Genomic DNA, 18123 nt, shown 5'->3' on the forward strand with positions numbered 1-18123 from the left:
TGACTTTTACTGATTCCCAGATTCAGGATGTGATCTCTGACTGAGGATCATGTTAAAAGGATAATTTGAATGTACCAGGCAATGTGCATCACCTATTTATGTTGAACCCACGACACCAGATGCTTAAATTATCTGGACAGTATATTTACACTGTCTTGAAATTCCTTCTGCAATTGCTGCAGGTTTTATAACAACGTTGTAGGTTGGGCAAGTACTGTATGGAAGGAAAAGATAAATGTTCCATAAAGGAGTTGAATCAATTCTATCAAAATCCTCTGAGTACTTCCTTTAGATATTCTTCTTTACCAGAGTGCAACATTTGACAAAAAGCCATAAAAAGTGAACAATTGACTGAAATAAGAAGGTCTGTTCCATCTCTGATACATAGCAGTAATAGGTGCAGAAGAGTGAGGCAAGCATCAGATAAGACATTACTTGCACATCTTCCCTACAGAATCATAGAATCATAGAAAGTTAAGAGTTGGGAAGGACCTTGAAAGAGCATCTATACCAATCCCCCTGCCAGAGCAGGGTCACCCACAGAAGGTCACACAGGAATGCATCCAGGTAGGCTTTGAATGTCTCCAGGGAAGGAGAATCCACAGCCTCCCAGGGCAGCCTGTTCCAGTGCTCTGTCACCCTCATAGTGAAAAAATTCTTCCTTATATTTTTACAGAACTGCCTGTGCTCCAGTTTATAACCATTGCCCCTTGTCCTGTTGTTGGTCACCCTGAGAAAAATTTGGCTCCATCCTCCTGGCATCCTCCTTTTACATATTTATAAACATTGATGAGGTCACCACTCAGTCTCCTTTTCTCCAAGCTGAAGAAACCCAGCTCCCTCAGTCTTTCCTCACAAGGGAGATGTTCTACTCCCCAAATCATCTTTGTTGCTCTGTGCTGGACTCTTTAAAGCAGTTCCTGGTCCTTCTGGAACTGAGAAGTCCAGAACTGGATACAATATTCCAGATGAAGCCTCACCAGGGCAGAGCAGAGGGGGAGGAAAGCTTCTCTCAACCTACTAGCCATCCCCCTTCTAATGCACTCCAGGATGCCATTGGCCTTCTTGGACACAAGGGCACATTGTTGGCTCACGGTCATCCTTCCATCCACCAGCACCCCCAGGTCCCTTTCACCTACACTGCTCTCCAATAGCTCAGTTCCAAACCTCTATTTGTATTTGGGATTGTTTGTTCCCAGATGTAAGCCTTTACACTTGTCCTTGTTATAATATTAAATATCTCCCTGCCCAACTCTCCAGCCTGTCTAGGTCCCTCTGAATGACAGCACAGCCTTGTGGGGTGTCAGCCACTCCACCCAGTTTTGTGCCATCAGCAAACTTGCTGATAGTGCACTCTATTCCCTCATCCAAGTCATCAACAAATATATTGAATAGTACTGGTCTCAGTACTGACTCTTGAGGGACTCCACTAGAAACACTTCTAACTGGGCTCCATCCCATTGACTTCAACTCTCTGACTTCTGTCCTTCAGCCAGCTCCTGATCCACCTCACTACCTGATCGTCCAGGCCACACTTCTTCAGTTTAGTTCCAAGGATGCTGTGGGAGACAGTGTCAAATGTCTTACTGAAATAGACTATGTCTACTACTCTGCCATCATCCATCCACCTGGTTAAGTATTTTGTGGTCTGAGGATTAGAAGCATCTTATCACAATAGAAATGTGAACAGGCAAATGGAAAAAGTTGACTGGAAAACTAAATGAAGTGTCTTCAAAACTCTGAAAATGTTTTGAGTCTAATTTCCAGCTCTGATTTATGTGGTATTCTCTCTTTGTTGTTTCAGTCTATTTAAAATCCAAGGTTTGCAAACATTACACCATGTACCCATACTAATCCTTCTCTCTCAACACTAAAACCTGATTTAAAACCCAAGTTGACTTTCCCCAGTTGTGAGACATTTTTTTAACCCTTTCTGAGCAAAGAGCAAAACAATTGCCCTAAATGGAGAAAAAAATTGATTTAAAGGCAGATTTAATCTTCAGCCTCTTAACAAAACAGTGTCAGAAGAAACCATATTGAAAGATTGTGAGGGGCAATGGAGAAGGATTCTTTCAGCAAGCCCTACAGAAAGATTTGGTATTGTTTCTCTGCTAAGACATCAAAATTGCCAGTGAGACAGGAGAGCCCTGCATCCATCCCCAGGTGCAGCTGAGCTCCTGAATACTGCTACTGCATCTTCCTGGCCTTCATCAGTGCCTCTCAGGGCAGTTACTTCCACCAGTCTTGGACTTGCTTTTACACAGCCTGACCAAACAAGAAGGAATTTACTCAACCAGAGGAGATTCTTCATTGAGACAGTGGAGGATTAAAACACTCTGTGTGTGTGTGTGTGAGTGTGTGCATATATGTGTGACTTAGCTCACTGAGAAGCAGTTCATGCTATGACAGGTTTATTGTTGCAGTTTACACTCCAGAAAAGAGCTGAAAGGGCTCAAAAGTGATGACAGCACAGAGAATTGTCTATAAAGTGAAGAAACTCATTTTTCCTGCTATTTTCAAAAGCTAGGATACATTTCTCTCTGTAAGCTTTGAAGGGACTCTTACAGCTCCCTGAAAATCATGGGGCAAGTGTAGATTACCATCACTTTCACAAGGACAGGGACATAGGGAAAATCAGAATTTTAGAGATGGGTGTATTTTTGTTCCCAGTCAATCTTCCCTTTGAGTGCCAGGGTACATCAATATGATCAATACATGAGATAGCTGCCTGAGAGCAGAGAGGGAAAGCTACATGAAGTCAGAAAACCTGTGGGGATTTTCAAATCACTCTCCTTTCACCTCCTGCTGCTGTCTCCACCCTCAGTACATTGTAACTCCTCCTGGAAAGCGGTGATGCTGAAGTCTGCCTGGGCTGGATCAGCTCAGTCCTGTGCTGTGTTTAGCCAGCTGGCAGTGCAGGAGGGCTCTGCTTTCCCTGCAGCTGCATCTTCCTCCTCCTTCTCCTCTGCAGGGGAAAGCTCCCATCTCCACAGGCTGTGTTTTTGTGAGTGCCTCCACCCAGCTATGAGAAAACAGCTTTTCCACCTGTGCGAATGAGATGGAGTCTTAGAGGGATTTACTGGACTGGTAATTGAATTTACGGAGACTGGAAGTCCAGGTGCTTTTGGGTGAGCAGAGGACAATATAAGAATGGGACTGTGACTACACAGAGAATGTGCTGTGGGGCTACAGACTCCCCACACTTTACTCCACTCACACTTTTGCAGAGGACCCTGCAGAACATGTGCTGAGACCAAGAGCTGCACAGAAACATCACTGAGTTGTTGAAGATGGAGAATGGCACAGGGGATGAGCAGAACCAAACTGGGCTGCCACTATCAAGCCAGGAGATTATTACAGTCGAATACCAAGTGGTTACCATCCTCTTGGTCCTCCTCATCTGTGGACTGGGCATCATGGGCAACATCATGGTGGTTTTGGTGGTCCTCAGAACCAAACACATGAGAACTCCCACTAACTGCTATCTGGTGAGTCTAGCTGTGGCAGATCTCATGGTGCTTGTGGCTGCAGGGCTACCCAACATCACAGAAAGCCTGTATAGATCCTGGGTGTATGGATACGTGGGGTGTCTCTGTATCACTTACCTACAGTACCTGGGGATCAATGCTTCTTCTTTTTCCATAACTGCCTTCACCATTGAGAGATATATAGCCATCTGCCACCCAATCAAAGCTCAATTCCTGTGCACTTTTTCAAGAGCGAAAAAGATCATTATTTTTGTCTGGGCTTTCACCTCCATATACTGTATGCTCTGGTTTTTCTTGCTAGACCTTAATACAGTAGTTTACAAAGACACTACTGTCGTGTCCTGTGGCTACAAGGTGTCCAGGAGCTACTACTCTCCTATCTACATGATGGACTTTGGTATATTTTATGTTCTGCCAATGGTATTGGCAACTGTCCTCTATGGCCTGATTGCTAGAATACTGTTCCTGAACCCCATCCCTTCGGACCCAAAAGAAAACTCTGAGACATGGAGGAATGATGTGGCTCACCAAAGCAAGGCTGTGAATTCCAAGATGACCAGCAGGAGTTTCAATAGCACTATTGCTTCTCGAAGGCAGGTAGGAACAGCAGTTTTAAATGTCTTTCTGATCCCTGAAACCCTCTGGGTGTTGAAGGGGGTAAACTGCATTGTCCCTGTTTGCTAAGTGGTCAAGCTGAAAGTCTGTGATACATACACATATATATATAAATATGTATTTTTTCTTGCCTACTCAACCTACTGCAAGGATTGAAAAACAATTAATATTTCATTTCCTTTATCAAAAAGCAATTAGGAAGTGTCAATGAAGAATGAAAGTTAATTAACTATAGATTCTTTATATTACAGCCTGTTAGTAATCCTGCCAAATATACAAAGTGATTCTTGATTTATTTTTGAGATCTGAAGAGAAGGATCTAAGCTGGGTGTTAAGGACACTTTAGGTTTTGTCCCAGCAAAGGCACTGTGCCACTCTGCAAACACATTCAAGTGTTTGCTTCTCCTATCTCTAACTCTCCTGTAAAAGCCAATTTAAAAAAAAAAGCATATAAAAGTGCTTTTTAAACACTAAGTATCTCTGTTATTCTGCCTCTCTTTAAAAATTTTTATGTGTTGATGGCTCAAAACTGAGGCTTTTTTTACATATTTTTAAATATCTATACTGCTATGTGGAATTACACACACGGAATCTAGTTAGGAGACAAATTGATGGCTATTTACAATAAACTGTGCTCTCACAGCAGGTCCCACAGCTGGGTGCAGTGTTGGGAAATGCAGAGCACATCACTTGGCAGCAGGCTTTGAGGAGCAGGCTCCAGCCAGCCCAGGGAAGCAATGCTCTGACCTCAGCCACTTGGCTCAGGGGCTCAGCATCCCCTGCAAGGCACCCCAGAGGTCACTTTGCCCAGATGGATGCTTCTGCATCCCTGCATCTGCATCCCTGCACTGTGCACTTCCCTGACGAAGCAAAGCTGAGGTGTGCACCTTTTCAGACAAGCTTAGTGCCTCTCTTGGGAGAGAGGTTGAAATTTTTATTCCAATTATTTTATGTAAATTGTTACTGTTTAAAGAGAAGGACCGTTTTCCCTTTTTTAGAGAGATTTCACTGACCTTAAAAGTTAACTGAACAGTTAACTGAGCTGCCTGCTAGGAAACAAAGATCTCCCAGAGCATTAGAAACGTACCTTGAAGTGCACAACTGAAGCATGTGGGCCAGATTAAGTTAAACCAAGTCTCCAATTATAGTTAATAGTCAGATTAGAAGTGCTGAATTTTGTTTTTCCTTGTCTGTTAATTAGTAGAGGATATTGTGTTTTTCAAGTTCTCAATATGACTTTAGTACACATGGTTGATTACATGTGCTTAGCATCACCTGACAAACAAACAAATCTTTTATGTTGAGCATTGCTGAATGTGACTGCTGCATCATGAAACCAAAAAGCAAGGATTATAATAGGATGAATTCTGTCTTTCTAAAAGCCTAAGTAAATGTTGGTGTAGCAGGAGGAGCCATTCTTGCTCCAGAGACTCGACGAGCTGCTGGTCTCTTCCAGGATTCCAGCCACCACACAGCGCTTCCAGGGTAGAAGTGTAGCGGGAAGAGCCTTTCTTGCTCCAGAGGCTCGACGAGCTGCTGACCTCTCCATGCCTCGCACCAGAGTGAGCTCCCTCTGTGGGTGTGTGTCCCACCTTTATTGGCCCCCTGGTCTTGCTCATGCCCAATAGGGGCCTGTCCTAATCAGACACAGGTGGACTCACACCCACTCACTGGCAATTCGAGGCACCTGGTTTATCTTGTCTCTCTACATGTTGGGGAAACAGTTCAGAAATATACAGGTTGTGAGCAATCCTGACTTACTTCACCTTAGGCCACATTGGGTTAATGGTTATTGAGGCCTAGTTAGAGGTTTTCTGAGAAAGAGCTAATGGGAAAGAGATAACTTAATTGGCAACAGAAGAGGAAAATAATTATATGAGAAGAATTTTTCCGTGAGAATGTTTTGTGTAATTGGAATACAAACCCACCTGCTTGATAAGATGGTGTAAACAAGACTTCTCTATATAAGTGAGTGCAAGTTGTTAATAAACGATTTCATACAATCATATTGATGTGCACATGGAATCCTTAAGCCTTCGCAGACTGTTTTCCCACAAGTAAACTGATTGCTTAGAGTATCAGCACCATGAGCAAAGCTAGCATTTGCTCATAGTACTAATAGAAAGCAAAGTAAGGTTAGTGTCGTATTATTAGTCATATTTTTTATATAATACAACAAGCAAAATATAGCCAGTAATGTAAAACAGGAAAACACAAGTCCATATTCAAACAAATCTAAAATCTCAACAGTTAGTAAGACACACAAGTGAAAATTCCATGCTGCTCTGGCAAAGACATACAGTATAATTTGGCCTCACAATGAATTCTGCTGTCCTGTAAAACTTTCTCTATGCCTTCTGAGAGCTCAAATAGCTTCACAGTGATGGGGTTGCATGCAATGTCCAGCATGCAGAAAAAGTGACTGAAAATGTGATGTACGCCTCCTACTTCATGGCACTTCTCATGTTTATCCAAGATCATTTCTACAAAATAAAACTTGTGTATGTCCCTGAGGGTGGCTGACAGCTTGCCCATGATCCCCCCCATCAGGATAGGATGAGAAGAGGAGCAAGAAAGCTCAGGGGTCAAGATAAGACAAGAAGCTAACTTCTCAGTTACTGTCATAGGCAATGCAGACTTGACTTGGGGAAAATTTACTTCATTTATTTATGATTTATTGCCCCTTGCTGTAGCCACAAGCTACACTCAGACTCTTCCCTGAGGCACCGGCACTGTGGGATGGGGGAGAGCTGAGGTTCCAGAGGTTTCTCTCTGCCACTCCTTTTTCACTCTTTTCCTCTGTTTTCATGTGGGTCCTCCATGGGCTGAGTCTCTTCAGGTGGTGCCTCCTTCACCAAGGGCTGCCTCCTTCTTCTCTAGCTTTGATGTTACTCTTGCTGTTTGTCACTCTTTCATTCCTTTCTCCTCTCTCTCCCTCTCTCTTTCCAGTTTTTCTGCCATTTCCTAAGTATGTTTTCACAGAGGTGCCACCAGCTTAGCACATGGGTTCAACTGTGTTTTGTGATGGGTCCATTGGAGCTGAGTGGAACTGTTCATGTCTGGCATGGGGTAGTCCTGGCACCTCTTCTCAGAGAGACCACCTCTTTACCCTCCCCACTGTCAGAAACTAGACATGGACACAAAGTACAGTCCCATTAAGTCATTATGATTATTACTATAATTAATCTATTATAAGCCTACATTCATATAATATACCAGAATGAAAAAGTCAGGTAGGTTTCTTCAACCTTCATGAAGATTTAATTCAGGAATTTCATAACCATTTTTGACACTGATTAATTCAACATGGCAGTATGTGAATTGATTTACCCACTTAGTCTGACCTGGACTGATTGACTAATCTGGATCTAATTTCACTGACAGGTCATACGATTGTCTTTAGTTTTCTTGAGACTTCCCAATACCTGTTTTAAAAGTCTTCCTGCCTTAAACAAAGCTCTTTTTGAGGGTTATTTATTTATTTATTTATTTACCTGGGTTAAAAGTGTGCCATGCCCTATATTGTCACACAGTAACTCAGTTGAGTTGAAGAGCACTATGTGAAGCTGTTTCCAACTCCTGATTGAAATAGATTCCATTGTCCAGTTTTTAACCTGTATCATTGTATTAGCACACAAATGCCTGTACTGTCAGCTGTGTTTCTATACCAGCTTCCAAGAATTTGTCTTTAAATGTAATCAGTACCTTCTATTGTGAGTTGTACAGTTGTGCAGTTTCATTGTTTTCTTCACAATTAGCCATAAGTCATTTAGGTTTCTAGTATAAGATTTAGCCCAGAATTAGAAACCAAAGGATTGAAAATGTGAAGAGCAACACGGAAACCATCCTTGATTCAACATCCAGGATACTTCCTCTCATCTTCACCAATGGAAAGCGGGGCAAGGGAGGAACAGTCCTGAAATGGCATCTAGAATACCTCAATGCTCAGGCAGCAAGAAAATACAGAGAAAAATAACCATTCCTCACATCTGTGGAGGAGAGCTCCCTGAACTGAGGCGAGGAGGGGTAGAGAGCTCAGAAGTAAGATAAACAGAAGGGACAGAGGTGTCTATTGGTGAAGGAGAACTGATGGACCATGTTCAGTTTCACAAGAACAGGTATTTTCAGTCTCTAATGTAAACAGATGTAAGGTCAGCATGAAGAGGAGAAAAGTGGTCAGGTGGTCAGAGAATTTGTGGTTTGTTTTCACAACCGAGCAGCAATTTAGATCTGGTATATATACTAGAATACTGAGTCAAGTCTATTTTAACATATTTTTCTTGAGAGATGTCTAGAAACGAACTCAGATTGAAGTTATATTACATCTCCACAGAACAAAAATAAGCTTTTCCAGGTATAAAGTAGTCCCCTGCTCATTTCCTTACCCTCCCTCCCACTGATGCTATTTAAAAGTCCCTGAACTACATGAGTTCTAAGAAATACTGATTTTGTTCCAATGTTCAGACAGCAAACAGGTACAAAATCTGTTTACTAAAGGATCAATACCCCCATGTCAGCAACCATCAATGGAAAAACCCTTCAAAGCACTCTTCAGAGTCTCTTGAAGTTTTCATTCAAAGAACTGTAACACAAAAGGTTACAAGAGTTTATCTATTTTCAGCACATTTTTTTTCACCAAACAACATCTGTTACTGTTGATATTGGACAACGACTGAAATTATGAGTTATTTGTTTACTCTGCAAACTAAAGTTCTGTGGAGGAAAAGATGTACCTTTTGTACCTATAGGATGTGTCAAACTCCATTCCTACATCCACTTCTGAAGAGCTAAATCAATCCCATTTGTACAATTTCAATTCAGTTTTATGGAAATTTAGTGGATAGCAGGGCATGAGAGATGTGTTTTAATGTTTTACAGAAAGAAAGTTTTATTTGACAGTCAGACAGCCCTTCATACATAGGAGTAATTCTAACTGTTGGAGTGAATCCAGAAGAGGGCCACAAAGATGATCAGAGGGCTGGAGCACCTCTCCTTGAAGACAGGCTGAGAGAGTTTGGGTTGTTGAGTCTGCACAAGGAAAGGTTCCAGGGAGACTCTATAGCAGCCTTTCAGTACCCAAAGGGGACATACAAGAAAGCTGGAGACAGACTGCTTACAGGGCATGTATTGGTAGGACAAGGGGTAAGCTTTAAACTGAAAGAGGGAAGATTTAGGTTAGACATCAGGAAGAATTCTATAGTGTAAGATGAGTGATACTGGAACAGGTTTGCCTGTAGAAGTTGTGGCTGCCCCTCCTCTGGAAGTGCTCAAGGCCAGGGTGGATGGGGCTCTGCCCATGCAGAGGAGCTGGAACTGGATGATCTTTATGGTCCCTTACAACTCAAACCATTCTATGATTCTATGATTCTTAGATCTCTGCCAGAAGGGAGAATGACATGCTCCATTTTTAGAGGAATCAGTTTGTGCTCAGGGCCATGTGGTGATAGGTCCTGAGGAACTAATTAGTATTACACTTGGTTTTAGTGTTGAAAATATGCAGGTAAACTTTCAGGAATATGTTTAGTTTGTGACTTCAAGAAAAATCTTAAACACATATTAGATCTGATGAAGCTGGTGATGACTGCTGAATGGGCTTTCAGCTGTGCTTTCCAAAGAAATTAACCTTGCTAGGCTGAAATTCATGTACAGCTGAACAATACTGTGGGACAGCATTTGGTGGCCAGTGGGGGTTCTCAGTGACAAACAGTAACTTGGTATTATTCACAACAGAATTTGGGGAGAAAATGAAAAGGTGACTAAGAATAAGGTGAGACCTCTGTGACTACAGAGAAACTATAGAGTATTTATGCTGAATGATTTTCTCAATTTGAACCTGAGAAAGCAGAGTGAAATAGTCCTTGTGCATACATTTCCTCAAGTTAAACAGGAGAGAAGGTGAGAAAGAAAAAATTTCCAGGACTCTTCAGTTGAACTCAGGTCAAAGTAGCTGAAATTTCAAAGCTTAACAGAGGAAAAATTAAGGAAACTTCAAAGCTTAACAGAGGAAAGATCAATATGGTTACAAGATTATATCATGACAAAGAGTATCTCTTAAAACCAGACACTTCAAAGTCCCATTTACTTGAGTCAGAGAGAGAGAAGGAACTTCAATGCAAATTCAGTGTTAAGATTTATTTAACAACTACAGGATCATTTGGAGAGATGATTACAGCTTCTGAGGAAATTAATTGAAATTGATTTCCTATCACTTACCAGAAAATACAAGCTTTAAATTTGGAGCTGTCAAATTAAACACATAATTTGAATGTGTAAGGAATCCTGGACATCATGAAGCACTGGGAAACTCTTATTATTGTCATGGAACTAGGGTAAAAACTGCAGGTAGCAGCAAGAAATATTGAAGATGATCCAAAGCTTTATGAGCCAAGAAGGGACTTAATCCCAAGCCCCTTAGGACCTTAAATTAAAGACATTTCCCTCTGACAAAGGAAATTCCCCTCCAATACTTTGTTATAATTTCATAGAATCACTGGGGCTGGCAGCCACCTCTGACAGAGATCCAGTCCAGCCCCAGTGGAAGTGTTACATCCAGTGGTGCTGTGGGAGGCTGGAGACATCTGGCTTGTTAGCCTCCTAGTTCTGCCTCTGGTTTGGTTTCTTCATTGCAGTTTCAAAGACAGATACAACAGCTGGATCTCTGATTTTTTCAGGCATGCATTTGATTGCATTATCCTACCAGTTTGTGTCTTTGCTATTCCAACACAGCCAGTTATCAGGATGATTTACCAACCAGCAAGTAACTATCTGAACTCAGAGTCTCCCACTGGGGCTCTCACAGGCACAACCACTACTGGTCATGCAACTGAATTTCTTCCTGGAAATAGAGAGCTTGTGCTAGTTTTGTAATTTTTGGAGACTCTGGAAGTCCATGCACTGCATCCAGTTTAAAATTATGGTGAATTCTCATTTTCCTGACTGACTGAACCACCAAGGGTTGCAACATCCTTCTGCCTCTTCTCTTGCACTGACTGCAGACTCTGGCAGGGCATGGGTACATCAGTTGGAACATTGACCTGAGCAAATCAAAAAGCATCTCTGCAGAGAAATAATTTTCAGTTTGACCAGCAGTCTGACCTGACCCAAACCCTTGTCTTTGGGGCCAGCAAGAGGAGGCAGGTGAGGTCAGGATTGCTTTTTCAGCTGCAGTCACAGATTACTTGGGCTTCAGTTTATGTCAAGACCGGGAAGTTGCAGAGTCTGAGCTGCAAGGAAATGTCTTGCCTGGCACAAAGCCTGTCAGCAGGAAAATACCCTCTTGGTATTTTTAAACACAATCAAACCTGCAGACTGAATCTATCTCAGTTCAGGGCAGTTTGTGTTGTGTGCACAGGTTTTTTTATCTGGTTCTAAGAGACAGTTCTAATATTTTGTTCAGTCACATCCCCTGTAAGCTGAACATGGCAGCAGTGCAATTGTCAGGTAGAAGGAAAATGCCCATCAGGCTGCCAGTATGCAGAAATTCAGCTGATAGTTTGCATACATTACATACATATATATATATCTGAGGCATATAGGATGCAGTCACTTGAAGAGTAACAGTCTTTTTCATTCATTGCTATAAAGTATTAGTTGTGTGAGTCTGAAATATCCCCTTCCAGACAGTAAGATCAATTTACTTTTAGTTCAAGCCAGGCTTCAAACTGACAGCTTCACCATTGTAAGTGATTCCCTGAGCAACTGTTCATTAAATACAGGCTCAGAAGAAATGTAAATTACCAATGATCAGTGGGTTTGATAACAGAGTTCCCTGCTGAGCTTCTGGTAGTGAAGTTCTTTGATGCCTGTGTAGGCTATTATCCACTCGACCACTAAATGCCTGCAACACATCTATTATTTGAGCTCAGCCACATTGTTAATACAAGTTCCACAATTGGTTACTTTCTTCCTCTAAATGTGGACTATTTTCCATGAAGAATGGTTATTCTCAGTTGAATGGATTTGCTCAGTTTGGATGCCTAGGCTGAAGCCCAGCTGGAGGGACAGGAGGCAGCGCTGGGTAAAATTGGAGCTTTTTAATATGTACGTTTAAAAATAGATAGACAGGTAAAGATTCATTGATTTGTAGAGTAACTTTGCTCTTTAACCTGTTCTTTATCATAGTATCTATTTAAAAAAACAGCAAATTGGGTTATATGGGTATATATCTTTCTACATAGCTAGAAGAAAATGCATTCCTTAGGCAATGAGGTTGCAAGCTTTCTATATAATGAGCTATCTAATAAGAACACAAGAGATTTATATACTTTCTCGTAACTTCAAACTAAAAAAACACACCTAAAACTAGCATGTATTTCTGAGTGATTTTAGTGGCATTATCTATCTGTCCTCCTGGATCCTTATCGATCCGTATCTATCCTTTTTGAAAGCAATGACATTATTACCCATTCAGCCTGAACGCATCCTGTGGTTACAGGAGTTGCTGTTTCATTGAAATACATCAGGTACCCAGAAAGAATGAATAAAGCAGAGATTAAAAAAGGTTTTAAAACGAATCTGTCAACAGGCAACCAACAGAAGCTTTATTCTGAGGAGAAAGGAAAATAGTAAAAATAAATAAAACCACCACAATCAAAACAGGCAGTTGTAGAGCACCAAATCAGTGCTGATTTGGCACACACAGTTAACCAAAAAATCAGTGCTGATCAGGCCCACAGAATTAACCGATTCATCTCCTGAACTGCATGAGGCCCTGCCACTATCCCACTGTTGCATTTCACTGTGCTTTTTGCCTTAGTTATTAACAACTTCCAAACTTCCTTTAATGTAGAGAGTAATATGTATACTAGAACTGAATCATTTACAAAAAAAAGACACTTTTTACAGTGTTTCTTGTTTGGGTGTTTTTTTCTAAATTGTAAATTATTTCTTTTTCTCTTCATTTCAGCTACCCTTGGTATCCCCAGAGGTTGGTTTTTTCCTTATTCAAAATAAATTTAGATGATAAATGAAAGTTATTATACTAATCAAGTTTTATTGATAATCCTATTTTGTTTTCCCTGGCTCTCTAAACTTTAATTGACTTTTCAGAGCAAATATGAAGAAGTGAAGATCTAATTAAACTTTGACGATCTAAGGAACAGAAATAAGTCTAATTAGTCTCTTTTTCTCTCTCTCTCTCTCTCTCTTTTTCCTTCCAAGATAAGCACTAACTTTCTGCCTCTCTTCTGCCTACCTCTGTGTTCCCTTAGGTTACCAAGATGTTGGCTGTGGTCGTGGTCCTATTTGCGTTCCTATGGATGCCGTACCGCACGCTGGTCGTGGTCAATTCCTTCCTCTCCCACCCTTACCAAGAAAACTGGTTCCTGCTATTTTGCAGAATCTGTATTTATTTAAATAGTGCCATCAATCCTGTCATTTACAATCTCATGTCCCAGAAATTTAGAGCAGCCTTTAGGAAACTCTGTAACTGCCAACAGAAGCGGGACAAGAAACCAACCAACTACAGCGTGGCCCTAAATTATAACGTCATCAAAGAGTCTGATCACTTCAGCACTGAACTAGAAGATATTACCCTCACCAATACCTACCTGTCCTCTGCAAAACTGTCCCTTGGTGACACTTGTTTGTCATCTGAGGTAACAGTTAATACATTTTAATGTTTGGTGTCTAGTTCTCATTAACCAGAGCATGTTTACCTGTGTGGGGCTGTGATAACTTTCAGCTGGGGCAGCTCAGGGAAGGAAGGGCAAGGTCACTGCATAGTGGGGTTGGGGAACTGCCCAACTCTGAAAAGTGATGTTCTCAAAGTGCCCAGCATGACACGATCAGGAGGATCTGGGGTATGGGGAGGGGAAGGGAGAAAAGGTTCTCACATAGGTTAAGCCTGAGGACAATAATGGAGCATCAGAGAAAGGTGCTTGGGCATGGTGCCTCACATGAATGCCTGGCAGGAGGGCAGGCATTGGTGTCTGAGCCCAGTGACTCCTCTTGGACCATGCTCTGACTGCTTGCTGGAGGGCAATGGGGCATTTTCTTGTTCCTCACCTGCTGGGTCAAGTTTAGGATTATCCAGCCCGGTTCCACCACGTGGCTGGAGCAAAGAGAAGACGCTGAGCTTCCCCACACCAGCACTCCAGTTCTGAGAGTGCTTAAAACCACATCCATTTCCATGCTACCTGCATCATCCCCTTATATAGCACTACTTTATAACCCAGCTTCTACCTGGTGATGCATATCACTCTTTTCACAATGCATTTTTACATAATACTACCTAAAGGCTGTACATAAGACTACATGCCTTATATCTTACAATACAGATGAGCCACAAATAGACTTAGTTTTTTGTTTTGTTTTGCAGATGGTGTGAAAAATATTTCTTTCTCAGTTTGCTGATTCTCTCCTACTTTCAAGCCTGAAGCCCACCTTTTTCTGAGTATGCAGTCATGTAAAACCTTTGGATGTTGTGTCCCCACTAATCCTTATGAAATGTTAAGGCATTTCTGCTCACAGAGTTGCAGAAGGTAACATTTATCTCTACACCACTGTCTTCATTGTACAAGAAAAAGCATCCTCTTGGGGAGTGGGAAGAATATACTACTGAGTCTAACCAAAGGAAGCAGCGGGCATGACTTCAAGCCGGTGAGTTGGCTTCAGTGGAATACCCAAATCTTTTGTCTCGTGTATTGGCCAAAGGGTGGTCTGCCCTCTCAGAAAGACCAAAGCTGCCCAGGACATCTCCATGGACACCACACAGGGCAGTGGATGATGCTCCCAGTGAAGGTGGGAGGTGAGGAGAGGAGCTGCCATCCTATGTGGCTTGCACCATGCTGGGCAGGGCCACCCCACAGCAGCCAGAGGAGTTCCAGTTACAGCAATCACCCACCAGTGACTCCTTCATCCCACACAATTACAAATCTAGTTGGAGGCATCATAACACACTTCAGTAAGTGGATATCTGATGGCAAAGAGCATGAAATACTTCTTGGTTTTTGGTTTTTGGGTTTGTTTGGTTTTTTTGCTTTTTGCTTCTTTTTTTTAAATCTTGAACTGCGTGAAATAGGAAGACTATTCCATGAATTCACAGCAAGGAATATACAAATTTAAAACTCAGTATGAAGCTTTAAAAAATCTTATTTTTTTCAGAAAGCTAGTTTATAGATGTACCATTTAAAATGTAAATCTTAGATAACACTGAATCCTGCTTGAAATTAATATTTGTAGGAAATTCTGTCTCAGATTACTACAAGAGTTTTATAGCTTCAATATATAGAATGACTACAGAAAAGAGGAGAATTCAGTGAAAAATGACTGAATTTTGACTGAGTTGTTTTTTCAGTTTTTCTTCTCAAAGGTTATCCATTAGAATAGTTAAGGGCATAAAGTGTTCTGGAAGACTGATCAGTTGTATGTTTGGTTAGAAAGAGAAAACACCATGAAATAACTTTCCTTTATTCCAGGTCATTGTAATGCTCCCTTTGCATGGTGACTTCAAGCACTGGTTTTGATTATCTGGAGGCAGAGTCAAAATTTCAGTTTTAGGTTATCAGATTCAGAGTGCTTGTTTTGGTTGCAGCTGATGTTACCAGTCTCCATGGCTCATCCCTATTTCTTGAAAGAATTGCCTAGTGCTCCTCATTTGCCACCATGGCCACTTGCATGCTCTTCCCCCACAGCCAGTGATGAGCAGCTTAAGGCAGTGATCTCCCCAAGGCAGCTGAAGTTAAACCCCAGTACATCACTTTGGCTTCTCTCTAGATCATCTGTTCTTGATAGAATTGTATTTTCTTATTCATGTGCAGCAACATGTAGAAACTTGCAAAGCTGCCTGGCTGTGCATGTTTGTTATGAGCAATTTGCACAGCTTTTGTACATGACATGTAAAAAGCTGTAAAAACCCTTTTTGTTCTAGTAAAAATCCATGGTGAGATAAATAGGTAGCCTCACTTGCACTGTGAGGCTTTCCTATCCAGTTTTTCTCTGCATATAGAATCATAGAGCAGTTTGGTTTGGAAGGGACCTTTAAAGGTCATCTAGTCCAAGCCCCTGCAATCAGGAGGGACTTTTTCATCTCGATCAGGTTGCTCAGAGACTTGACCCAGGTGCAAGACCTGGCATTTGGCCTTGTTAAACCTCACGCAATTAACCTTGGCCCATTGGTCCAACCTGTCCAGGTCCTGCTGTAAGGCTTCCCTACCCTCCAGCAGATCGACACAGCCACCTAGTTTGGTGTCATCTGCAAATGAACTGAGGGTACACTCAATCCCCTCATCCATATCATTAATGAAGATATTAAAGTGTTGTGACATATGGGACACATATAATGTGTTGTGACTATATCTTCACAGATGTTATTCATTAAATCCATGCTAGTTTTATATGGATTCCTACAGATAACATTATGAGATTTTGCTAGATATCTTGCAAACGTGATTTTAGACCTATTTGTGTGTTTGCCCTTCTGTTTATACCAGCAATCAGCCTTTTTCATTGTACTTAGATATTGTAGATTAAATATGTGGAGTTTAATTGAAAAATGTGGAAAAAAAATTTAAAATAAACTAAAAAAATGTGTGTGATTTCAGCTTAATAATACAGGAAACTTTTTTGCTAGAAGTGAAAGTGACTGGAGGACAACTACAGATTGCAGTATTGTATTTGTCTTCACGTGCTTATTTTATGGTTAACAAATTCCTTTGCAACATTTAGAACTATCTGATTAGTAGTAATGTTTGTATTTGTATATTTATTGCAATACACCTGTAAAAGGAATCCCCTTTTAATGCCTTTGGTGTTAGAGATCATGTTATGGCTTTTGAAGCTTCCCGTGTGAAATCCAAAGATGTTAGAATATTCCATGTGGGTACATTGTGAGAAGGGGTAGGTGTATTTAAAACACATTCTACTTCAAATTGCATCATCTCTTTGAAGTTAGAGTTAAAATAATATCAAAGCAGCTCCACTGTATTGTGAAGGGGGTTATGACATTCCTGTGGAAATGAATGGCACAAGTCAAATTGAAAAGCTCTCACTAGATTCCCTTAAAAACAATCCAATATAACTGACCAAAGGACTGATCCTGCTTCAGGAGCTGCTGATATAGCTCCCTACTAGAAACTGAATGCTCAGCTCAGTCACTTGGCCTTTGGAAGCAGACAAATACGTTTTGGTTGTTTTTTAAAAAACTATTCTAAAAAAACAACCAAACAAAAAACCCAAACAACCCAGATCTGAACATCATCACTGCAGGGAGAAAAAAATGTGTTTTATTCAGGACTGCACAAAGATAAACAGTACTTTCAACAATGCTGCATATGCTTATTTATTTCTCCACTATTGTATGAACTCTATTGTGTACACTTGTTTTATTTGATACAAACTGCAGTGAAACTTCAGAATGACCTTTCAGTATTTTTTACTCTCTTTTTTAGACATAAATTTTTCTTTGCTGTTTTTTTCTTTTCAATAAGAGTTTATTTTCTCCTGATTCTTTCATTACTACTGGGATACAGTGATACAGCGAATACCAGTGAATTAGTCCATCTGAAGGGATTGGGACTCCAGAATGCCTTAATCTGGGAGCTGAATCCAGGAAATCTGAATTCACAAAAACTACTGAAGAGCAGCTGGTTTAGAGACATTTCTTTTTCAGTTACTCAGAGTAATTCTACCCTCATTTTGTCACTGCATGTGGTTTATAAATATGATTGTGAAATTGTTCAAAGAAATGTATTGCTGATAAATGAAGAATATTTTGTGTTCAAAGAAGCATTTTGCAATTTTTTTTATGGATGTCACTGTGGAGATTAATTTGTGATGGCTTTTTGTTGCTACTCTAATAAAATGTTGAGCAAGATAATTATACTGCAATTTCATTTTTTTAGCAGCCACTTGAATGCATACCTGTTGCCTGCCTTGCTGTCCTTGGTAATGGACAGATTATGTTTATTTATTCTTTGCCATCTGTAGGGTAATGAATATCCAAAAAAAGCAGGCTTTTTTTTCCTGAAGGAAGAGCAGTTTGGCAGTAGTCTAGTAGTTACAGTGTTTAAAAGGAGGGATT

At 40.8% G+C, this 18123-nt stretch overlaps 1 protein-coding gene across 1 annotated transcript; it reads left to right on the plus strand.

The window, feature by feature from the left end:
- The first annotated feature begins 2890 nt into the window (after positions 1 to 2890).
- On the plus strand, positions 2891 to 17912 carry TRHR (thyrotropin releasing hormone receptor). Its single transcript, XM_008502692.2, has 3 exons — positions 2891 to 4085; positions 13313 to 13699; positions 14422 to 17912. Exons 1-3 carry the CDS (start codon positions 3291 to 3293, stop codon positions 14428 to 14430), a joined length of 1191 nt encoding a protein of 396 aa, XP_008500914.2. The 5' UTR covers positions 2891 to 3290; the 3' UTR covers positions 14431 to 17912.
- The last annotated feature ends 211 nt before the right edge of the window (positions 17913 to 18123 follow it).

Source organism: Calypte anna, chromosome 2, assembly GCF_003957555.1.
Source record: "Calypte anna isolate BGI_N300 chromosome 2, bCalAnn1_v1.p, whole genome shotgun sequence".
In the NCBI taxonomy this organism is placed as follows: Eukaryota; Metazoa; Chordata; class Aves; order Apodiformes; family Trochilidae; genus Calypte; species Calypte anna.